The sequence below is a fragment of the Sturnira hondurensis genome, unplaced genomic scaffold, assembly GCF_014824575.4.
Source record: "Sturnira hondurensis isolate 20B ecotype Veracruz unplaced genomic scaffold, ASM1482457v3 Scaffold0022566, whole genome shotgun sequence".
NCBI lineage: Eukaryota > Metazoa > Chordata > Mammalia > Chiroptera > Phyllostomidae > Sturnira > Sturnira hondurensis.
The window spans coordinates 8,899,824-8,924,286 of record NW_028095197.1 but is presented as its reverse complement, the minus strand read 5'-3'; the positions used below and the strand labels follow the sequence as shown (position 1 = coordinate 8,924,286).

The 24,463-nt window shown below is 56.4% G+C and overlaps 1 protein-coding gene across 3 annotated transcripts in view; it reads left to right on the top strand.

Moving 5' to 3' along the window:
- SHB (SH2 domain containing adaptor protein B) overlaps positions 1–24,463 on the top strand; it is a 126,827-nt gene that overhangs the window by 96,343 nt on the left and 6,021 nt on the right. For all 3 annotated transcript variants that reach the window (XM_037036196.1, XM_037036197.1, XM_037036198.1), the window contains one exon: positions 5,787–5,906. In XM_037036196.1, coding sequence (XP_036892091.1) covers positions 5,787–5,906 — 120 coding nt within the window. The remainder of the gene's footprint in view (positions 1–5,786; positions 5,907–24,463) is intronic.

Below are 24,463 nucleotides of genomic sequence, written 5' to 3'. Positions count from 1 at the left end.
AACTTGAGTTTCTCCAGGAACACGGTAGAGCAGGTCCTGGGTCTTGTGCTGGTGTATCAGCCTCTAAACAAGCAAATGTGTAATAAATGAGCTTATCAGCCCCACTTTACAGGTGAGAAAATCAGGGATCCCAGAGGGGCAGAGCCTTTGCTAGGCTTCCAGTGAGGGTTCCAGTGCAGAGGCAGGATTTGAACTCCAGCCCCATGACTCTCCTCTCTTCGTGCAGATTCTTTTCCTCCCCCTTAGCCGCGCCTGGCACAGAGCAGGCACCCAGTTGGCCGAGAGATTAGCTGACACCAAGCTGATTCCTCCTGAGACTGTCTCGTGTGGATCGGGAACTGTATCCGTCTGCACCCAGGGCTTCTGCTCGCAGCAAGGCCAGCAGTGCACCCCTCGCAGGAAATGCTCACCCGGTGAGCAGGATGCAGGGCTTTCCGATGATGTCATGTGCTCACGTGCCCCTTTTCAGCATGTGCTATCATCTCGGGAGGCTGCAGCCTCCTGGGCCTGCCCCTCGCCTGCTGTACTGAGCACATGGCAGGGGAGCGCTCCCAGCGGGCGTTGTATTCATCGTCTCTCATAGCCACGCAGATTGGGTGGCAGGTTTTGCTTATGTCTGATCAAACTGTGTATTATTTAACCAACAAACAGTGTGATCCAGAGATGCCAGGAACTGCTCAGTGTGCATCCTGACCCAGGTCTGCCTGCCGTCAGCAGCCCAGCCTGTACTCTTCCCACCCCCAGGTAGAGCTTTTGTGAGGCTGGGGCCCTCAAAGGCAGTTCTGCTTGCTTTCCTTTCCCATTCCCACTCGACAAGGCTCTTGGCCAAGTCCAGAGTCGTGGCCAGCTTTCCCTTTCCTGTCATCTCTTCTTCCGGGGATTATTCTGGCCTGTGGAAGACCCTGACTCATCCCCCAGCGGTGTGCTCTGGTACAATCCCACTTCCAGCACATCCTGGTGACCCAGACAGAGGGGATCACCTAGTCCCTCCCCTCCCCTGCCCCCGGCTGACAGTGCCTGAGTTGAGGAGGCTCCTCCGAGTCCTGGTATCAACCCACCCTAGCACAGGGGAGGGGGGGTGGGGCTGACACACTGAGGGCTGTGTCCTACAGGGATTGTTGAGGGTAGACAGTCACACTTCTGCCTGCTTGCCCTCCTGGGACAGTGGGAAAGCTGCTCAGGTGCTCGGGGGACACCCTTCCCAGCCCCCACCTCCTAGAGGCAACTCATAACCCCTTCCGTCCTGCATCACGAACTTTTTTGTTTTAACAAACTTCCTGAAAGTAAATAAATAATAAAATCTCAATCTTTCTATAGCTCCTGCCCCTGTTGGGAACATAAGTTCCTTGAGGATGAGAACTTGTTTGGGTCACCACAGTGTCCTCAGTACCTGGCACATAATAGCTGCTCAGTAAACAGTCGTCTGATGAGGGGGCAGAGTCCCCACAGAGCTGCCAGCACCATCTCTCTCCCTCTCGTCACCCGTCTTCTGTCTCGCCCACCACTGCCTGCTTCCCTTTCCTGCCCGGGTTACCAGGTGACTTCCTCTCTCCTCCATGGTGGTCAGCACAGCAGACGGCTCCCTCCTTCACAGATGGTCTGCTTGGGGCTCTTCTCCTGCCCCCCTGGCTGGCGTCTCCTCCCTTCAGCTTGACCTGAAGGTAGACCGTCCCGGCTCAGTTTCCAACCACATGCTCCCCCTGGGTAGTCTCCTCGGGGCCCTGGTGGTGACTCACTCTTCTCCCAGAACGCCCAACCCCTGCATCCAACTGCCTTCTTGGTATCTCCACTTGGCAGACGAATGGGCGTCTCAAATTTCACGTGTTTGGATCTGGGCTCTTAATCTCCCAGACACTCACTCTTCTCCCAGCTCCCCCACCCCACAAAGAGCACCGCGTCCACCTGGTTCCTCCAGCCCCAAACCCGGAATCATCCTCAGTCCCTTTTTTGCCTTACAACAGCATGTGATCATTCAGCAAGTTCTGCCAAGTGCCCACCCAAAATACACCGCGCATCTGTCCGTTCCTCTCATCTCTGCAGCCACCTCCCATCTGGGCCACTGCAGAAGCCTCGGAACTCCTGTCCTGCTTCGCTTCCTCTCTGGCCGCTCTTCAGGTCAGCCTGGCTGAGCCTTTGTAAGATCGTCCAGNGCATCACAAACTTTTTTGTTTTAACAAACTTCCTGAAAGTAAATAAATAATAAAATCTCGATCTTTCTATAGCTCCTGCCCCTGTTGGGAACATAAGTTCCGTGAGGATGAGAATTTGTTTGGGTCACCACAGTGTCCTCAGTACCTAGAACAGTACCTGGCACATAATAGCTGCTCGGTAAACAGCTGTCTGATGACGGGGGCAGAGTCCCCACAGAGCTGCTAGCACCATCTCTCTCCCTCTCGTCACCCGTCTTCTGTCTCACCCACCACTGCCTGCTTCCCTTTCCTGCCCGGGTCACCAGGTGACTTCCTCTCTCCTCCATGGTGGTCAGCACAGCAGACGGCTCCCTCCTTCACAGATGGTCTGCTTGGGGCTCTTCTCCCGCCCCCCTGGCTGGCGTCTTCTCCCTTCAGCTTGACCTGAAGGTAGACCGTCCCGGCTCAGTTTCCAACCACACGCTCCCCCTGGGTAGTCTCCTCGGGGCCCTAGTGGTGACTCACTCTTCTCCCAGAACGCCCAACCCCTGCATCCAACTGCCTTCTTGGTATCTCCACTTGGCAGACGAATGGGCGTCTCAAATTTCACGTGTTTGGATCTGGGCTCTTAATCTCCCAGACACTCACTCTTCTCCCAGCTCCCCCACCCCACAAAGAGCACCGCGTCCACCTGGTTCCTCCAGCCCCAAACCCAGAATCATCCTCAGTCCCTTTTTTGCCTTACAACAGCATGTGATCATTCAGCAAGTTCTGCCAAGTGCCCACCCAAAATACAGCGCGCATCTGTCCGTTCCTCTCATCTCTGCAGCCACCTCCCATCTGGGCCACTGCAGAAGCCTCGGAACTCCTGTCCTGCTTCGCTTCCTCTCTGGCCCCTCTTCAGGTCAGCCTGGCTGAGCCTTTGTAAGATGGTCCAGAGCAGGTGATACCTCGTTTTAAAACCCCCCTGGCCCTGCACTGTGCTTAGAATGAGATCACACTTCCCTTGGCCCACAAGGCCTCAGGGAGCTGGGTCCCACCTCCCGTTCCACTCGCATCCCGTCCAGCTCCCCAGGCGCACGGCGCCAGGCGGCCTCGCTGCCTTTCTGCTCCGCAAACACCCTGAGATCGTTCCTACTTCAGGACCTTTGCGTGTGCTGGTTCTCTGCAGAGAACTTGTTTCCTCTGTTTTTTTTTCTCGAGATAGAGAGTTTCAGGTCATATGTCACCTTCTTAGAAGCCTCCTTCAGGCTAAAGTAGGCTCCCCCCTTGGCCTCTCCCAGTCTCATTACCTTATCAGAGACCCAGTATTCCTACAGAGCACTTGTCACTATCTGAGATCGTTTCCTGAACCTATTTATTGATTCTCCATCTCCCTGTATCAGCCCCATGAGATCAAGGATGGAGTAAGTGGTGAGTAAATATTGGATAAGCTAATGGGTATTGGATAGGCCGGTGGTGATGGTTGAATCTGAATTCCATCGTTCCGACCTGACGGGCCAGCTCCACAAAGTCCAGCACATTCCCAAGCTGTCTTCCTGCCTGAATTCTCTTTGTGGCCCAGGCCAAGCCTGCTCCGGGCCAGCAGCTGGCCCCCAGCCCCACAGGACCCCCCGCCATCCTGTCTCCTGGCCGTAGCTTCCCCTCAGTGTCCTTTGACACTTGTCTCCCAAACTCTGCCTGGGTCTTCTTTCATCCTCCGCTGAGTTCCCTGCCTTTCTCTCCACGCGGAGCAGCTGAGCAACCCAGGAATTAACCAGCAGCTCATCCTGTTTGCCCACTGGGGATTGCCCTTCACGAGGGCCCAGAGCCCCCACCTCTCTGAGAACGCACCCACTCCTGTGCTCAGGGAGGGGCGGTGGCAGCCAGCACTTCCCCGGAGACCACTTTCCAGGCCTGTCCCCAAGGACACCTCTGTTTCAGCTGGCTGGAGCTTGTTTTCCTAAGAAAACAACCTTGGTTTTTGTCAGCTCCCTGGGGACGTGTCACACAGGTGAAATTTCCTAGAAAACAACCTTGCCCAAACTGTTCGCTCTTGTTTCTGAGGTTGGCCCCATCCCGGTCTCTCTCTCCCGGTTACAGTCCTGTGTCCTCTTTGCAGCCTAACCCTGAGCCTTCATGACCCTCGGAGTGCGTTCGTCATGGCAACCCACGCAGCCCCCACCTTCACGTTTCTCTTCATTTCTGTGCAAGTCTAGGAAGGAAGGCGGGTCTGCGGTCTGCGCCCTTCCCTGCTCTTTCCCTTGGCCAGTCCCCTCTCCAGGTATCCAGCCCCAGGGCCCAGCCGTCAGGGGTCACAGCCTGGTTGTCAGCGACTCAGTCACGTGCTCACTGGACAGGAGCCCTCACGTCCACTCTCCAGTCCTCGTGTCCCTAGATCTGGTTTCACTCTCTCGTTCATTCATTTGTTTGTAACTACATCATCACCACTGCTGCTCCCTCACGGAGCCCCGCCCTGTGAATGGCAGAAAGTGGACGGCGAAGGCAGAAGTCCTTTTATGCATCACCCCTTTTACTCTTCAACCCCAAACGGGTGAAGTGACCCTAACTTGATAGAGAACCAAGCCTCAGCAAGGTTCAGCCGTTCACCCCAGACGCCCTGGCTGGACAGTGACTGACCCATATGTGCTTCTGTGGCCGAAGCATGATCCAGCTTCACAGCCCAGCACCTCTGGCTCTGCTTCCAGCCCCGGCTCCCACCACCTCCCCACAGCCCCACCCCTCAGAGACTGATGGTAACAGGGAAGTGACCTGAGTGCACCTCTCAGTGGTGTTTTCGCTCTCTGTTCAATTTATACCTTCGACTTTTCCACTCTCAACAACCAGTCTTCCCCTTGTGTCCTGCCACTGGGGGCCGAAGGCCGTCAGCCACTGCACCCCTCCTTCCGCCTCTGCTGCCCACCATGTGGCGTCTGGAAGCAGAGAGGCTGGGATTCCCACACGTCCAGTCGATGCAGCCGCACTGGGGTGGCCACTCTCCTGAGTGATGAGCACAGCTGTCTGCAGATGTCAGAGTTGGCACATGTCTCTCCTGTCAGCACCCTCTGTTGGCTTCAGAGTCGACAGGGACCAAGAAAGCCAGAATCCCCACACCACACAAAGGCCCCTAGCCACGGCCTGGGGGGCCTCCCCACCAACACCCCCAACCCCTGCCCCACTCCGCACCGACCTTCTTGCTGCTTCCCAAACATAGCAGGCCCTCCCGCTCGGGCCTCTGCCTTTGCTGTCCTTCCCTCTGCCAGAATGCTCTTTTCCAGCTGCTGGCCTTTATGGCTTCCTCCATCACCACCCTCAGGTCCATGCTGAAATCTCACCCTCTCCAGAGGCTTCCCTGGCCACTTTAAAATAGCCGTCCCTACTGGGAGCCACAGCCCACTGGGCCACGCCTCTTCTCCATAGCACCTGCACTAGAATGTCGGCCTCACACTGGAGGCGGCTGTGGGTCGGTCGGTGTGTTCGCCGTTCTCTCCCAGGACCTGGCAGGTACAGGGGACTCGGTAAATGTCTCTGGGATGACTGGACCCATGCACACACGCGCCTTCCTTGGAATGAGGGGGCCCAGGAAGCGACAGCTGCCCTCGGGGGGGCCGAGCCTCCCCAGGGAGGAGCCGATTTCAGGGTCCTGTACTAGGGTTCTGACCCCTCTCTTCTCCCCAGATGGTATCACGGAGCCATCAGCAGAGGAGATGCTGAGAACCTGCTGCGGCTCTGCAAGGAGTGCAGCTACCTTGTCCGGAACAGCCAGACCAGCAAGCACGACTACTCCCTGTCCCTGAAGTGAGTACCGCGTCACCCCCAGCCCTCCCGTGTCACCCCCAGCCCTCCTCGGCAGCCTCAAGCAAAGCACCGCCAGATCTCGTGTCTGTGGCCAAAAGACCTGCCGCCGTGCCCCTGGGAAATTCGCCAGCACGAGTTATTTCAAGCTTGGGTTTTTCAATTTGATCTTACTCCCCCGGGATACAGAGGGGTCTTTATGTTCTGTTTCTGCCTCCCCAGAAGGGGCCTCCTCCTAGGATTTATATTAAATAACCAAGAATAGCTTTCACATCTACTGTGAGCCAGGGACTGTATGAATCTCTTAGCATACCGAGGCCCTCTTAAGCCTTCCAACACCCTTTGACAAAAAACGCAGTGTACCTGTTTCGCAGATAAGGAGACTGAGGCACAGAGAGGGGCTGTGGCTGGCCCAAGGTCAGGGTAGGGTCAGGACCGAGACCAGCTGTTTGACCCTTCAGAACTCTCCGCTGCTGCTGTGAGAACGACCTTGTCTTGGGGTCCAGGTTGCTATTCGGACAGGTCTGATTTCTGGGCATCCCACAAAGGTTCTGGTGAGAGGCACTGGGAAGAGCTGGGAAGAGACCCAATGGCGGTAGCACCTGGGGCTGCTTTGTGAGCTGTCAGGTCTCCGACCCCCAGGCACTACAGTCGGTTAGGTAGCCCCAAAAATTAGAAAAGAGGTTTTGGGGGTTGAGTGCCTCATTAGTCAGTGTTGTTATTAGAGGGGACCCAACAAACCACCTAAAACCCATTTTACAAATAGGAAAAGTAAGGCCCAGAGAAAGGAAGGATTGCCCAGGGACACATAGAGAGTTAGTGATGGGATTAGGATATAAAAACCCAGGCCTCCAGCCAGCACAGGCCACCAGAAACAGTGAAGTCCCCTCTGCTTCCTCTGCTCTGTTCACCAGTGTTAGGGGCCACGTGGTGGAGGGAGGGCCTGCTGGGCGTGACTGTCGGGGGAACCCATGTGCCAGCCGTGAGGGCATGAGATCCGTGCGGCCCCAGAAGGGGTGCCTTTGGGCAGGCAGCAGAAGCGCTCCCTGGAAGTCCACCTGGAGAGGGGTGGGAACCACACCCCTCCCAGGACTGTCAGGGCAGCTGGAGCACTCATGGCGGGGGGGGCCCCCAAGAGGGCCTTGTGGGCAAGCAGATTCAGCTCGGCGAGGAGAAGAGTTCGCTCACAGTCAGAGCTGGTCAAGAACTCGAGTGATCTCAGGCCGATTCAATGGGGGTTCCTCATCACTGGGGGTTGCACCAGGGGCTGGATGACCACTTGGCCAGGAAGGATGGATGTGGAGGGAGTTTCTAAGCTCCTGGGAAGGCCCTCAGGACCAAAGACACCTATGCACATAGCTGTCCACCCTCGGACCCGGCAGCTTAAAGAATCAGGTCAGCAATCACAGCTAGGGAAAATCCAGTGAGTTAAACAGATACTGAGCGGAGGAGGTGGGCTGGAGGCCGTCAAAGCTGGAGAGAGGGCGGTCATTGGAACTGCATGGGCAGGTGCACACCTCTGGCCACGCTGACAAAGGCCAGGGGTCCTCAGCCTCTCACTGCTCCACGCAGCCCTCACTGCTGCGTTAACCCAGCAACCTGGTACCCATGAGTGATGTTTCCAGACTGCCACCTTCCTGTCTCAAGGTGCATTGTGCTCTCCTGGGATGGGAGAGCTACTGAAAGCCAGTAACATCAGAGGTGGGACTTCCTTTGCCACGCNGGACCAAAGACACCTATGCACATAGCTGTCCACCCTCGGACCCGGCAGCTTAAAGAATCAGGTCAGCAATCACAGCTGGGGAAAATCCAGTGAGTTAAACAGATACTGAGCGGAGGAGGTGGGCTGGAGGCCGCCAAAGCTGGAGAGAGGGCGGTCATTGGAACGGCATGGGCAGGTGCACACCTCTGGCCATGCTGACAAAGGCCAGGGGTCCTCAGCCTCTCACTGCTCCACACAGCCCTCACTGCTGCATTAACCCAGCAACCTGGTACCCATGAGTGATGTTTCCAGACTGCCACCTTCCTGTCTCAAGGTGCATTGTGCTCTCCTGGGATGGGAGAGCTACTGAAAGCCTGTAACATCAGAGGTGGGACTTCCTTTGCCACGCCCCTTTCCTGCCGATCCAGGCAGCCTGCACTCCCCCGGGCTTCCTCAGCGTGATGATTGCCACACAGGCAGCCTGTGAGCTTCTCAGGGGATCTCCTTTCTCCTGGCGTCCTGGTGTCTGGGGCTGGCCAGAGGGGTCCTCCCAAGGGGACAGAAGGGATGCACCAGAGAGGAGGGGGTGGCGCGCCCCATGGCAGACCTCAGTGTTCCTCCCTGAGGGCCAGATGGCACCTGGAACCTGCTCTCACAGTGACAAGCTGGTAGTACAGGGAGAAAGCAGGGCCCAGGCTGCTCCATCCCTGGCCTTGTGGGCGTGGCGATCATGTCCCCTTTCTGGGCCTCAGGTTCCTCGTCCGTGCATGGGGCAGGCAGATGGCAATGTTCCTACAGACAGAAGGCAGCTGGAGCCCCACCAGGGCGGTGTAAACGTTATTTATGTTACTCCCACCCCCCTGCTTTCCCAGGTCAGCCCTACAGTTTCTGTGACGGCCATTTTTAAGAGCCACAGAATGGACCCAGCGTGCCATTCTGTGCAGGAGTCCTGTCCTGCCACTTACTGCTCAGTCTGTGTCCTTAGGCAAGTTCCCTCCCTCCAGGGCTCCGTACCCACGTCTGCCCAGCATGAGATGGACTTGCATGGTTGCCGAGGATGCCTTCACTTCTTTCATTAAGGTGTCCCTGACTCCTCAGATTTCCCCTACCTGTGGGCTCAGCCACCCTTCATCCTTGGGGTGCTCTGGCTGGACCTCCACACCTCTGGGCCGGGGAGGAGGTAGTGGATGTTGAGGGCACAGCCCAGCAGCCTGTGCCAGGGCCTGGGAGGGGAACACCCTGCCATCAGGCCCAGTTTGGACGACTGGTCTCTGCCTACGGATGTGGGTTTATCTTGAGCCATTAGATCCTGAAGGCCAGAGAGGTAGTCTCACCTGGTCAGCTTTCCCTTGAGGAATCTCAAAACTGGGGAGGTGCGCCAGGCCACTCCATGGCAGGCAGGGCAGCTGGCTAAGGGAGTGTGGGCTTGCTCCCCAGAGTAGCCCCAGTTCCTGATGACTAGTCTGGCTGTAAGCCAGCGAGCAGCGCCTGGCATTAACCAACTAGACCACCAGTGGGCCTGGGACTGAACATGCCATCTGCTCGGAGCATGTGCCAGCCTTGCCAGGCACCTCGTGGGGCGTGAGGGCTCTCCTGTTCCCGAGGCCTGTGCAGCCGGCGCAGGGTGCAGAGTGGCCTTCCCCCTGCACGGTGTCATCAGGAACGTGGTGCGAACTGACACTGGAACCCCAGCTGGGTTTTCTTGTAAACCTTGGGTCCCCCTGTGAGAGTGCTCTAGGGTGGAGAAAGGACTCAGGACGTTCTGGCCTCAGAGGACAGGGCCCTCCACCCTCTCCATTCCTCCCTCGGCAGATAGTTATGAGACTCTCCCACACCAGGCGCTGGGCAGGGCAGCAGATTGAGGGCCGAGGCGAGGACAGCCCGGTGCAGGCCGCAAAGCTCCCGGTCTGGTCCGCTCATCCCACGCCGTGCTGCACACAGGTCTGCTCAGAGGGCCTTGCACAGGGGTGGCAGTCCCTGCCGCAGAGGGTCAGAAAACAGGGAGGAGTTGCACTTGAACCTTGAAGAGATGGTGGGTGTTCCCCTGGGGAGGGACAGCTGGTGGGACCCCTAGTAGGGGGGACAGCCCAGGCAAAGCCCATCATAGGGATCTTCCCAAGGCTGGAGCGGATGCAGCGGACTCCTACCCAGTGTCTCCCCACCCCCTTCTAAGCATTCCTTATACCAGGTCAGCAGGTCGTCAGATGTCAAACCTAGGAGTGACCCGAGAGGCCCACCTAGTCCATCCCTTTGCTTCCTGGGTAGGGAGGCTGAGACCCACTGGGGATTCACGATTGGCCTAAGTCTCCCCACCTGGCAGTTGACCGCACCCACAGTTAGAGATGGCAGCTGCTGCCCACTGCAGGGACCGGACAGTCCCCTGCCCTGGCCCAAGCTGCCCCCTTCTGCCCCCCACCAGAAGCTCCTGCACCCCCCACCAGCACCTCTTAGTCCCCACCCCCTATANCCCCCCCCCCCCCCCCCCGTGAAGCAGTCTTACCAGGATCCCGCCTCCTTGCATTGGAACACTGCGTCCATCCCATCCGCTCCCCTCTGCCGAGCTCTACCCCCTCCCGTGTGCGGCCTGGCTCGACAGAGCCTCAGGCCCTCAGGCTCCCTCTTGGCTACCAGTGGACACAATGGCCCTGGCGTCGACCACTGACCCCCTATGTACACTCACTCTAGCCTCTGGAAGCAAAGGATTGAGACTTTAAAAATTGGCAGGAAAACATCATACTCTAATACAGTTTCCTGTCTAAAAAGGCAGGCAGTGGGGGAAAGAGATGAAAAGTCTTGAAAAATCTCATTAAAAGAGTTCTTCGGGCATTTTGGACTATGAATGACTCTTTGCAAGTTCTAGTTCCATGAGTTTTTGCAAAGGAATCTGGACAAGATGAGGGAAACAGGACTTCAAAGCTGGAGAGCTTGCAGCTGAGGCGCCGGGAGCAGGGTGAGTGCCAGGGCCTCCCTCCCTCGATGCCGGGTGGCCCCGGCCTGCCTTGGGTCTGTGCCTGGGAGACACAGCAGCACTTCTTAGGCCTCTGTGGGATGCCACTTCTTTGACAAGGGCCTAGCCTCAGCTGTCTTCAGGCAGTGAGAGTCCCAGCCCTGGTGGGGGAGATGGCTCTCAGGAGTCCTCAGCAAAAGGGCCATCAGCTTTCCAGTCCCCAAAGACTAAGTGCACAGCATCCTTGCAAATGTGGCTCAAGAGACGCTGCTGAGGTCTGGCCTGTTTGCATCAGGGAGCGTCCCAGGCCCGACCATTCAGGAACCTTCCTCAGCCCTTGTAAGCTCTGCCCCATTCAGTGTCATTTATGGGGCTCCAGTCTTCCAGTTCGTGGCTGGAGGTGGGGGAGATGTTCACACCTGCAAGTCATACACAGACAGTCCCTGACTTGGGAAGGTTTGACTGGGTGGTTTTCTTGGTTTTACAATCATATGAAAGCAGTACACGTTCCGTAGAAACCGTACTGCAGAGTTTGAGTTCTGACCTTTTCTCAGGCCCCCAGTGTGCGGTAGGGTCTCTTCCCCTGATGCTGGACAGCAGCAGAGAGCGGAGCTCCTTGTCAGGCACTCGGTCACAGGAGCCAACACTGGTCCTCAAAGTGTGGTGTGAGAGGCATCCTCCAGTTAACATACTTCCACCGCGCGATGGGTTTATCAGGACGTAGCTTCACTGCCGGTCAAGGAGCAATGTGTTTAGGGCTGTCCCAGGAAGTGAGTGCGCAGCACAGTGACGGGGCAAGGACCGGAAGAGGGCGTCCGTGGTGGGTGAGCAGGGCTTAGGCCTGAGGGTGTGCTGGGAGGGCATCCCAGGCAGGGGGAGGGCTCAGAGGCAGGGAAGTGCAGAGCTGGTCCCGGAACCAATGACATCATGGGGGGAGCCAAGGAAAGGTGCAGCCTGGTCTTCAGGCTGAGGAGTTGGGGCTGCGACCTGCAGGACAGGGCATCCTGAACATTTTGAGCAGGGTGCAGTCGTGTCCGTGGAGCTGTATTCTAGAATCTTCAGTGATAGAGGGTGCACCATGAGAACTGTCGAGGGAGGGACACCGCTTCTGCCCGCCACGTGCCCTCAAATATGCCACGAGGCTGGAAAGTGGGCAGCATGTGGGCAGTTACTCCTGGGGGAGGTCCAAGGCAGCCCTTTTCAAGATGCCGAGGGAAGATATGGGCTCTGCAGTCACATAGATACCTGGGTTCAAACCCTGGCTCCATCTTTTACCTGCCGTGGGACATCCTACAAGTGACTCACTCCCTGATCGTCACCCAGAAAGCTGTAGTTCACCCTATAAAGCTACTATAAGAAGACCAGTCGGCCTTCCAAATCTACAGGTTTCACGTCCATTGTTTCGACCAACCACAGGTAGAAAATATTTGGGAAAAATGTTACTTTATTGCCAACTTACACTGTATAGTCAGGCCCAGGATGGTGTCTGTACTGAACATGTAGGCTTTCTTTTCTTGCCATTAGTTCCTAAACAATGCGGTATAACAGCATTTACACTGCACTAGGTATTGTAAGTAACCTAGGAGTGATTTAGAGCGTATGGGAGGATGGGGGTAGGTTATGTGCAAATACTGCGCCATTGTATACAAAGGACTGGGGCATCCCCGGATTTTGGTGTCCAAGGGGAGTCCCGGAAGCAATCCCCCACAGATTCCTAGGGATGGACAACCGTAATGCCGCTCGGCAGGTATGTCCTGCCTGCGGCCCACAGCAGGTACTTAGTGTATACTGGTCCCTGCTTCTCCCATCTTTCCCAGAGCCTTTAGAAATTGCCATGGAGACAGCAGGGTGGATGGTATTGGGCAAAGTCAAAGCCCTAGGGGACACTGAGACTGTTTCTGCCCCCAGATGACATGGCGAGTGTCCCCTCCCTGCATCCACAGAATGACCATCTGGGGCTTGGTCAGTAAGTTTGCTTCCGGGTTTAAGGGCTCCACAGTTAAGGCAAGGTACCTTTCCCTTGGTCCCAAGGATGGTAAGAAGGCCCCATCTTCTTCTCCAAGTAGCAGGGAAGGGGCAGGACGATTGACGTCACTTGATTGATGACACCCAGCACGTTCTTGCTTGGAGCTTCGGGTTTGTGCTGACTGCCAGGCAGTCCCCTGGCTGCACAGGCCTGCCTTCCTGGAAGCCTCACCTCGAGGGGACTGGGGGCGGGGGGGCAAGGGAGACTGATGACCAGTGCTGCTTCTTGGGGCTCCGTGGAGTGTGGTGGGTAGAGCTGGGGTCGGGTGGAGCTGAGGAGCAGCGTCCTGGGGGCACATTTCTCTTCGAGCTGTTTTTCTTCCTCTCCCCTCATTGATTTATATAGCAAAGGAGAGAGTTTTCAAACAGTAGGCATGCCTGGGTCCAGATAGGCAGGCAAGTGATTAATCTTAGTTTGTTGCTGCTGACAGCCAGGAGCAAAAAATAATAAAGGTTTACAGAGTAGGGAGGGGCGGGGGAGAGGAAAGGCTGCCCACCCTTCATGCATCAGCAGGGAACAGAGACTTCGCTCCCCTCTACTGGCTAAGCACCCCTTGCTGGGTCAACATCCAAGCCTCCAAACGCTTCGCTTCATGGTGGCCGCCCACTCCTGTACCTGAGCCCCCAGGGGGGCCGCTCAGATGAAGCAGGACCTCCCAGCAGTTGTGGGGTTCCCTGCACAGGAGCCCCACCCCTGAGACCAAGGCTTCAAGGAAGACAGGTGTGTGCAGCCAGGGCACTCACTGCCTGGCTCTGGGGAGAGGGGCCCAGGGTTCCTGACCAGCTGCCCACCTGTGCCTCTCTGAGCTGCCAGGTGGGTGTGAGGGATGGAGGGGGGATGCCAAAGAAATACAGAGAGGATGGCTCAGGCAGACTGGAATGGGGGTAGTTGGCTTCGACTTCAGGCAGACAGTCATAGCAGGAGGTGGTGGGGGACTTGAGGAGGCGGGCCAGCCCTGCACAGTGCGGGGACGTGGTACTTCTGAGGCGGGGGGGGGGGGGGGGGGGGGGGGGTTTGGAGCTGCCCGCACTGAGGAAACAGCAGCCCAGGAGAGAGAGCATCCTACTTTCCAACCTAGTTTCCAACACGTCTTACCACCAGCATCCTCCTCGTCCCCCACCCCCAGGAGAAAGGCAGCTCTGGCCTGCAGAAGACAGGCCCTGAGTCAGTCTGGCCTGGGCTCCTGAACCCTAGCTCGACCACTTACTAGCGGGGTGGTCTTGGGCGAAGGGACTTAACAACTCTGAGCCTCTATTTCTGATCTATAACATGGGTTTTACAGATGTACCGATGAAGAGACAGTATATGCGAAGTGCTTAGCATGTGCCTAGCATGCAGTAAGTGCTCATTCGGTGGGTGAGTGGTATAGCTCATTGCCTTCGTTAGAGATTTGGGCGAGCCAGTGGTTGAGGAAAGAGCTCTGTGTGGTCCAGAGCCTTGCAGATAATCTAGGTCTGACCCAGAAGTCTTCTACGCCCACGGCCACTCCCCTTTGTGGTGGCGGGGTCTGAGAGTTCGTTCACTGCATCAACTCCTGTGTCACTGTGACTGAGACTGGGTCACGCAGAGGTGGAGTCAAACCCAGACTGCCCTCTCCTGGCTGTGTGACCTTGGGCAAGTCGCTTAACCTCTCCAATCTCCCAGTTCCTCGTGAGCAGCCAGAGAGGATGACCACCTCAATAGGCATTACATTTTCTCCTCCTCGCTGCCCTGCTGCCCTTCCAGCTCCCTGCCTGTGTCTTTAGGCAGGAGTTAAATGCTCATTCTCACCAGAACTTGATCTGGTCTCCTTTGTTCATGGGGAAGTGTGTATGTTGGCGGGGAGGGAGGGTTTTGGTTTTGGTTTGTTTGTAAAGCCAAAGGAGAAGCCCTGGTCCACTAAATATACTGAGTGGAAACATTGGGATTTGGGGAACAGAAAGAGGCCATTTAGATCCCCCAGGCAAGTGCCCTGTACAGGTGGGCAAACTGAGGCCCCGAAAGGGAAGGAGCTCACCCAGCCCTGGCTTCCCAGCCGGGCCCTGTTTTCTGGCAGCATTTGAGTCAGCCTGAGATGGGGCAGGCAGGCCGGGGCGGGGGCTTCGTCTTTGTAGTCATCACATGGAGGGTTTCCCACCCTTTCAGGGCCGATGGAGGCAAACTGAACTTCCCAGTCAGTTAGCGCACGGCATGTTTTCTCCTTCGGAATGGTTGAAGGAAACGGTGAATTTTGGAGTTGCTGCTGTAGGCAAGCCAGGGGCCCCTCAAACGCTCTTTGCACGGGGACTCAACAGAAACAGGGAACTTGAGAATGTGCGAGGTCCTGCCTTGTAGGACAAAAGGCTGCGCCATCGAGAGACACTGTGAGGAAGATGGCGTTTCCCCATTCAGAACTGCTGAGAAAATATCCCGTCGGTAGGAAAACATCTTCAAGGATGTTGCCATCGCCGTTAACGCGGTTCCTCTTGTAGTTCCTCTTCCAGACTCTGGGAGGGGCTCTGGGGATTCTGGAGTGGCGGGGCGGGGAGAGATGGGGTTCAAATCCAGGCTCTGCCCCTGGCTGCCTGGCTATGGGGTCCCAGACCAAGTTGGTCACAGGCTTCTTCCTTCCTCAGGTGCGGCCACGATGCAGGGGGCTGCCACACTGCAGTCCCACTCCTCAGAGCCGTGGGGGCCTGGGCTCCGTTGCTGAAATGCTTTAGTGAGGTGACTCCTGTCAGGGCCCTGCCTGGCATGGCTGCCGGTGTTTATAAATAGCAACCTTTCCCACCATAGTAGGATGTGGTGAGAAGGCTGGGCCTTGTACTTTTATTTTTACAGCTACACAGTCCGAGGCTCACGCTGTCACAGCGAGTGAAAGAAGAGCTGGGATTTCAGTGCACCCAGTGCCTCTCTCCTCCGGAGCCTCACTGAGCAGGAACACCCCCACCCTTCCTCTCTGTGAGTCTGAGAAGCCCAGTCAGGGCCCAGCAGATACCTGGACAGACACCTAGGACTGAAACCAGAAGTCAGTGTGGCCTGGGCCCCAAGCCCATTGCTGGACATTCCTCTGGCACCTTCCCTCAGCTTCCTGGGGCCTGAAGGCATCGGGGCTTTCTCTGTCTGGCTCTGAAGCGATGGCATTGGGATGAGTGACCCGCCTGTGGGAGTCGCGTTCCTCCTTGGGTTCAGGTTGCTGGGAGTGTCTCGGGGTCTGGTGGCAGAGCGAGAGGCTGAAGCAGAAGGGACTGTGGTGGCTCTGGTAGCTGACCAGACAGATTTTCAGGAGCCCGTGGACTCCTGAAAATTCGGGACTGACCGTGGATGAGCCTGGGAGGCAGGCCGGGAGTGAAGGCCTTGGCGCCGTGGGGGACCAGGACAGTGGGAGCGGAAAGGAGAGCATGGACCGGTAGAACTGGCCAGGTGAGGAAGCAGAGGGTCAAGGCCAGATTCCTGGACGGCTGGGCGAGGGTGGCCTTGCCAGCTGCAGTGTGAACCTGGGATGGTCAGTTCTGAAAAGACCCAGAAAAACACGCTCTCCCTAACTCAGCTTGCCCTCTTTCTACCCCTGCCCCAGATCCAGAGACAAGAGGTGCCCACACTCTGGCTGCCAGCCCACTCTCCAGGGCATCCGCCAGTCTGGCAGGGCCAAGTGTGTCTGCTGGTGGGCTGGGGTCCCTCCGCCCCCATCCAGGCCTTCAGTGTTGACTTTTGCTCCCCCGAGAGCTCCCTGGTCCCCTCCAGTGGCTGAGCCACCCCAATTACGTCTCCAGCTGGTTTTTAATTATCTCGTATCAGCCTGCAGAAGTCTGCCTGCGTGGCTCGCCTGCCGGGGAGGCGTTCCAACTGCCCGGCGTTCCAGCTGCCCATCCGTCGCCAGGAAACCTCGTGCCCTGGGACAGCTTCCTTTCTGAGGCACTGGGTGGTCTCTCCAAATGGGGAAAACATTTCTTTCCAATCACATTTCTAACATCTTGTTAATATGACTTATTTAATAATATTTTTACAAAAGCCATCTGGGAATGGCTTGGCTAGGGACTAGGGAAGGGCACAGTGGGGCTGCCCTTGGGAAGGGCAAAGTGGGGCCATGGTGACAGGACCAGAGCCTGGGTCCCATTGCTTCCACCATCTGTGAGGGTCACCAGTGAGGAGCTTCCCGCCTCTGAGCCCCTGGGCCCCAAGGCTTGGGGACACAGTGGGAGTGAAAGCTCTCTGTAAACTCTGAGGCTCTAGGAATGCAGGTGGGGTTATTTGCCCAGCCTTTGCGCTCAGCTCGGGAAAGAATCTGTGGTCTTATCTTGCTTAGAACTAGGTAAATAGCTCAAAGGCCCCCGGAAGAAATAGGATCATCCCCCACCTCAAGGCATTTGGTGGGGCTCCAAGGAACAGCTTCATCCAGGAAAATCCCAGGATTCAGGGTCACTGTTCCCCTGTGGGCCATTCTGCCAGGAGAAGGTCTCGAGCATCAGGGTCAGATCCTGATGGAGAAACAGGAAGTGGGGGGCTGCTGGCAGGGCCCCGATGTCTCGACTCCCCCCCGGGTTATTGCCCTTCGGAGCCCCGTAGCAGCAAACTTCCTTGTCCCTGTTTATCCATAAACATTCTTGATATTTGAGGCCAATGTAGAAAATTGGATGTCTGATTTTATAGCTCTTGTCCTTGTTCCCACAGTTCAAATGCTGGAGCTGTAAAAATGTTGTGCTGTGTGTGTGTGTGTGTGTGTGAGACACGAGCACACTCTTCAGCCTGGCTGGGTCAGAGACCTCTCAGCCACCGCCTCTGCTGCTTCGCCCGCCGTCCTCCTTCCAGCCACCGGTGCTCTCTGCCACTTTCAGAGCTTTCTTTCTTTTTTGATTACTTTGCCCAAGAGGAATATCAGAAACAATTGGATTTGGCAAAGCCGACTTATTAGAAAGGCTTTAATTAGAGCCTTTCTTTTTCTTTTTGCTATTTTGCTTTTGAAAACTCACATGCTGCTATAGCTCCAGGCGGCTTGGGGACCCGCCTGCCACATTCTCAGCCCAGACTTTTGGGCAGGGCTGACAAACCTGTCAGCAGTGTGGCTGACACTGCGCTCCTCTCTGCTCTAGGCCTTCAGCTGAGTGGGGAGATGAAGGCACATCCAAGTCTGGGAAGGGGAAATGCAAGTAGGTGAGAGCTATGGTGGAGGGGGAGTGGCAGGGAATAAATGAGAGAAGAAGCAAGTCTCACCAGAAGCCTTCCTGGAGGAGGAAGCATTTGAGAAGGGCCTTAGAGGTTAATAATTTGGGGGGAAGTAATAAAAAGGTAGGATGGTTAGGTTTGGGAATAGAGGAGAGGTCTCTGCAGTGTCCCCCCTTCCCTTGGTCCCAACTTGTTTTTCATTGTCCCCGCCATATAAGCCCCCCATGGGCCCAGGTGACCCTCAGTACTGTGGACAGATGTCCCAGTCAGCTCACTCCAGCTCCTCACAGCATCCCCACTTTGTCATCAGGGAAAAGGGATCAGAGAGGCAGGGGCTTACCTGTGGTCATGCCGGCCCTCCACAGTCTTGGTCCTCCTTCCTTCTCACAGTTTCCTCCCACCCCCCAGCTAGCCGAAGAACAGGCTGCGTGCCCGTGACCTCCACCTGACACGAAAGGCATGCGCCCTGCCCAGGCTGAACACAGCTTCCGGGGAGAAATACATCCACATGGTGGTGGGCGGGCTTTGGGCAGCCCCCAGGACCTGGCGCTGGGCATCGATGAGGACAGACTTCTGTAGTGTGCGTCCCAAGACAGGGAGAATTATGCCAGTGACGATGATGAAAAACTCAGCAGTGTCTGAGTTCTGACACAAATGATGATAAAACCACCAAGGTGACGTTTGAGTTCCGAATTTCAGGCTGGAAAAATACTGTTCCTGTCCTGACTCACTCTAGTCTTAACAAAGAAAAATCTTCCATGGAGAATCTAAGGTTGACTAATTGGACTTTTGTGGGAGTTGTGTGTTTAAAAAGCAATCAGTTCCGATAGTAACTTTTTGGAACTCAATTACTTGCAGCCATGCTAAAAAAAAAACCAAAAAAAAAAAAAAAAAACCCAAACTATAATTAATGGCTCAAACCCTAGCCAAATAATGAAAGCTCTGTTGTGTATCAAAGCAGAAATCAATTTCGTTAGGGGGCAAAAAGCCAGAGATTTAATTTTGAGAAAATTCTGCACCCTGTGGACGGAGGTGGTCAGGAAGCTGCCGGAATGGATGTCCAGCACCAGAGCCTGGGTTCCTGAGGGCTGACAGTGGCCTTTCACAATTGCGTGTCCGAACCTCCCGAGTGTGGCCAAAGCCAGTGGGCTTTGGTTTTTATGTTCTTGGCCTGGTGCTCCTTTTAGTTTTGGTCAGGAGGTGAGTGTGGTCTTTACCCAATGACACCTGTGTGTCGATAAGACCCTGCCTGTCCTTTGGGACTTGGGAGAAGATGGAAGAGAAAGGTGAGCTCAGGAGATCAGCAGACACCAGAACGAGGTTGAGCAAAGATTTGGGGTGTCCACATTGATGGGGAAGTCACATCCAGATGGGTGCTGATAGCCAAGCGGGGGAGACCTGGCAGGACGCTGTCGGTGTATGAGAAAGAGTGTGTGACGAGGGTGACTGGGATGGGAAGGGACAGGAGATGCTGCCCTGCGGGGACAGTGGGAGAGGGAGAAGCACCCTCAGGTCTTCCCGCCTCTAAGGGGCCTTCCGAGGGCAGAAGGCACATCTGTGGCCCGTAGGAAGCTGAGCTCGGAGCTGGGGCTGCCGTCTCTCAGCTGCGTAAGTCACACTTTGCTGAGGACGTGGAAGGACTTGCCCACAGGCAGAGCCAGCTGGGGTTGGGGGGGGGTTGCGTTGGTGGAGAGTAAGCTCCCCGATGTTGGGATTAAGCAACAAAAGCTGTGGATGCTACATGTCATGAATATTACAAAAGAGTTTCCATCATCAGAATTAGAATGGCGGTTCTCAAATTCGTATGCCCTTCAGAATCTCTTACAGAGCGTATTAAAAGCAGCTTCTGGTTCCAAAAAGGCCTGGGAGCCACAGGCCTGACGAGCCCCAGGGACGCTGCTTGAGCACCAGGGCACATTTGAAGAGACTGCCTTTGAGCCACCTGCGCTTCTCTTGCAGCCCTGAGACCCCAGGGTGTCTGTGATGAAGGCGAGTCCTCCGTTCAGTGTCTGAACAGTCGGCAATTCCTTCCTCATCCTGGGGTGTGAGCATCTCCTCTGTGCCACATGCTTCAAAGATTTGAGGTTTGCTGGAGGGACGTCGGTAGTCAACTCCTGTCACTTCATTGTGTAGATGAGGACACTGAGGCCTGAGAGGGCAGGAGCCAGGGCTGGGGCTAGGTCCCCAGTGTCCAGGTCAGAGCTCTTTTCACTTGCTTCCGGTGGACTTCAGGGAGCACTGTCGACTGATCCCTGTTTCACAGGTGAAGAAACTGAGGCTCATTTCCCCGAGGACTGTTGTTTCCACTGTGAGCCACTGTTATTCATGTAGTTTGCAGAAGAGCCTCAGCCAGGGTGTCTGGTGGCTGACAGTCAGCCCTATGCCTCTGACGTTCCAGGGAGAGCAGGGTCCTCGGCTAGGTGCAGGGCCGGGGCGCTGAGCAGGTGGAGTGTTGTGGCTGCAGTTTTTAAAGGCCCCTCTGGGTCTCCCTTTACTCTTTCTTTCTTCCTTTCTTCTTTTCCTTTCCTTTCTGTCTTCTTTTTGTTTGTATTTAAGTTGTGTTGGGTGCTTTGTGGGTTTCCTTCACAGCCGTGCTGATGAATGCCCTGGGCAGCTGGCAGGGAGGATGGTGAGGGTACAGGCTGTGCTTTAAGGATGAGGATGGGGACTGGGGGGGATCGCTGCTTCCCCCCGCCGCCCTGCACAGCCGCTCCCATCAGTACCCACTGGGCAGCGGCAGTGCCTGGGATTCCCCTTCAGCTGATGGACTGGGGGGCGGGGCGCTTCTGGACCCTGGTTGACTGGGGAGTGGGAGCAGACCTCCACCCCTCTGGGCCTCAATGTCATCTGTAGAATGAGAACAGGGAACCAGATGGTCTCAAAAGCCTCCGCTTAGCATCTTGTCTCCCTCAGAAACGTTGGCTACAGAGCAATACACACAGCAGGCCCTTAATAAATGCCATAGACCATCTATGGCAAGTATATTTTAAGCAAAAACTCTCTTTCCTCATCATTTCTGCTCTGTTTTTATGTGGATCCCTTGTGTAACGGCTTCAAGAGTGTGGTCAGCGCATCTTGGTGTCAGGGGGGCAGACCACAGGGAGGCCAGCACCCTGCCCCCTGTTGCCCAGAGACAGAGCCGGGCCAGGCCTCGGGGGCCCCCGCGGCTGCTGGGCTGTCACCGCGGCCGTGACAGACAAGACAGACAGACGGGGAGATACACTCAGTGCTTGTCCTGGGCAGCCAAGCCATCAGGACAGACCAGATGGGCAGCTACTTGTATGAAGGCTCCACGGGGCCATGGGGACGGAGTGGGCAGCGGGGGCTGGGGGCAGTCAGAACCCCGAGCCCCAGCACTGTCCACAGCAGACCTCAGGACAGCCCTTATGGGCGGGTGGTGAAGCTCCATTACACAGATGAGGAAACCAAGGCACAGCTCACAGTGACAAGGTAGAGATCCAGACCCAGACCTGGGTCAGCCCGGGTGGTGGCTCTTGCCCTGGTGTCTTTTGCAGTTCTCTGCCTTCCTCAGCCAGGAGGGCTCCCCTTGTCTCACTGCCAGTCTCGCCAGGGTTGACCCCACGTTTCCAGAGCCCCTTTGCCTCTAAAAGCCATCGTGGCCCTCAAAGCCCTCTCCCCGGCAGCTGGCACCCATATCCACAACAGGTGTGGCATGGTACCCCGTCTGCTGGTGGGGGGACCCAGGGTGGGGGGTTGGCCCAGGGAACAGCCTGGAGCACTTTGCAGCTGAACTACTGGGCACATTCTGTGCTGTGTCATAAGCCCTTAAATCAGTAGCTGGATGACCCAGCCTTTATCAAATGTGTGAGCTTCCTTCATGTGGAAGGTCTCGCCTCCCACAGCTCCTGTGAAGGTGGCCTCCCTCCCATCATCCCCATTTCACCAACGAAGAAGCGAGGCAACTAGTGAGGGGTGTGGCTTTAACCTCAGCACTACTGAAATTGGGGCTGGGCGATTCTATCGTTGCTCTGGGGGCTGTCCCGTGCATAGTAGGCTCTTCAGCAGCATCCTTGGCTTCCACCTAAATGCCAGCAGCACCCATGTCCCCAGACATTGCCCACTATCCCCAGGAGAGGCTAAACTTGCCCTGCTTGGGAACCACCGCTCCCAGGAGAGTAGGGGCCAGGAGGGAATGCATTCTGTCCCTCCCGTGGGCACAGGCCTTAGGAAGCCTGCTGTTGTCATGGTGCTGTCCCCAAACCTGGGATCCACTGGGCCCAGTTCTGTCCCCCCTTCCTCCCTGTGTGAAAGTTAGCCATCCTGCCCACCCTGGTCTTCCTGGCTGGTGCATGGGTGGTCCCCACCCTCTCAGGATGTCTCTCGTTGCCTTGAGACCTTTGGCGCTAGACGGGAGCCCCTTCACCTTCCCCAGAAGGGGACCTGCCCAGCCAATGACATCAGTGGGATCAGAGTTTGAACCCAGGTGTCTATCTGACTTCAGTCCAGCCACCACCACTAACCCCACCTATTCCTAACACAAAAGGGCCTTCGTGTTCCTAGAAAAGTCCTCAGGTAAAGGGGGTGGGGGCACCACACCAGAGCCTCTTTCCCCTTCCTAAAGCTCTGACATTTCACACCTCACCCCCTCCCCTTGGTTGCAGTTGGCTGGCCTCCAAGCATCATGACCCTCCTGCTTACACACCTCCAGTAATGGGAGGCTCACTCCCTGCCCTGTCAGCCTTGGCCATTAAAATCCTCCTGCCTGACACTTTGTTAGTCTTCTCCTGAGAAAATTGCCTTAAATGGGATTCTTTTGACCTGCCCGCTGCTTGGTGTGGCACCGAGCAAGCCTTCTGCCTCCTCTTGTTCGGCGGAGAGGCATCTGCCAGCTCTCCTCCTGCCTGGAGACAGCTTCTGTCGTGATTTACCGAAGGCCCTCACCCTGGGCCATCAACTGGAACTTGAGAAATGCCCGGGTGTCTCAGGAAGACTAATTGCTGCTGACGCATTTATTGAAAGTATAATTATTTGGTTGTAAATCAAGTGGTTTGGCTCGGCAGCATTAACATTGAGACTTTTGTTTGCGATAACCCAGCTTTTGTGTCTTTGGCTTGTCTCTGTGACAAGGCACTTTCAGACGGGGCTGGTGTGCAGGTATTCGCCATGTGACCTCAGAAGCCCCTTCCCCCAGCTGCCCTGACTACTGGAATCTCTCGGGTGGAAGGGGCCTCTGTGCCCCCAGGCCCTCCACACAGTGCGTAGTTGGGGAGAAGCCCTCTCACAGCCAGGACTACTCCCATGCTGGTCCTCTGGCCTTAATGTCCTCTCACTGTGACCTGGGCAAGTGGCTTCCTCCTCTGGCCCTTGGCCTTCTCATCCATGCAGTGGGCCTCTTGCCACATGATGCCAACCCTCCCTGCTTCTCTCCGGAGCCACAGGCTGATCCAGCGCAGACCAGGGGGGCAGTGGGTATCATTGTACACCTTTCTGTTTCAGCCCTCCAGGCCTGTGCTACAAGCTCACATCATGTGCACATGACAGCCAGCACATAGTAGGGCCTCAGGAGATAGTGACTGGGTGTCGGTCTCCAGAAGGCCCCCGTTGCTTGAAATCTGGGTACTTCTCTCCCGAAGCAGGACCAGGGCTCTCCTCAGAGCAGGCTGTTCAGCAGGCACGGAGTTTCTGGAGTGTCTGCACTTTGCCCTTAGGTGTGGCAAGGCGAGTGCCCCTATAGACCCAGCAAAACATCCCGTCTCCCTGCTGGTCAAAGAGGAGGTGGGCGGGCAGTAGTCTGTCTGAATCCCAGAGCCATCTGCTTTCGGGAACAGCATTGCCAGCCGCAGCGCCCTCCAGACCATCTCCCCACAGAAGCTCCCTTGCCCGTGGTCACGGCAGGCCAGTGTGAGGGCCAGGCCTAGAGCAGACCCCTCTTCCCACTGACTCAGTTCGCGCCACACCCACCGCAGCTTGAGTGCACACCCTGGGGCCAGCAGGGCCCCCTGGGCTGGCCTCATGCCCTCTCCATGCTGAGGAAGGGGGGCGTTCCAGGGCTCTGAGAGCGAGTGCCGGTTGCCGTTGTCTGTGGAGGTCAGGAGACCCAGGACAGCTTTCTCCCCTGAGAGTCAGCCTGCAGCCACTTGCTGAGCACATTTCAAACGTACGGTCTGGCCCGGGCTGGTCTCCGGTTGGATTCCCAGACAGGGCACCTGCCTGGGTTGTGGTCCAGGTTCCCAGTAAGGGGTGCGCGAGATGCAGCTGATCGATGTTTCCCCTCTTTCTCCCTTCTCTCTCTAAAAAAACCAAATGTATAGTCTTTGCTGTCATGGATCTAGCCCCAGGAATCTGTGAACAATATAAGATTCATACGTTTAGTTAAAATGACTTCACAAAAGAAGGTCCACTTAGACTCCCCAAAATGCACCCATTTAGAGGTCTGCTGGGCCCCAGATTTTGCCCCACAGGAAAACCGTAGCTTTTGGAGGGAACTGGTCTCACGTTCATTTTTGTTTACTTGGGCCTGGGCAGTGGTTCCAGGAAAGAGATGGGTTTGACCCCTTCTCCTCCATGGCCTCCTTCAGGCTAGTCCTCTCTGGTTTAAGAGGCACCTGCCCTTGTGCCCCCCGCAGAGCCTTGCTGGTTCGTCCTGGGACCAGCGGTGACCAGACCAAGCAGCCTCTGTGTCTGGCCTTGGAAGAGGCAACTTCTACCTGGCTGGGCTGCACTAGGGCACTGGCTGGAGCGGCCACCCGCCTGCCCTTGGGAGCTCACAGTCCCGACAGGAGGATGCGTGGGGACTTGTTTCC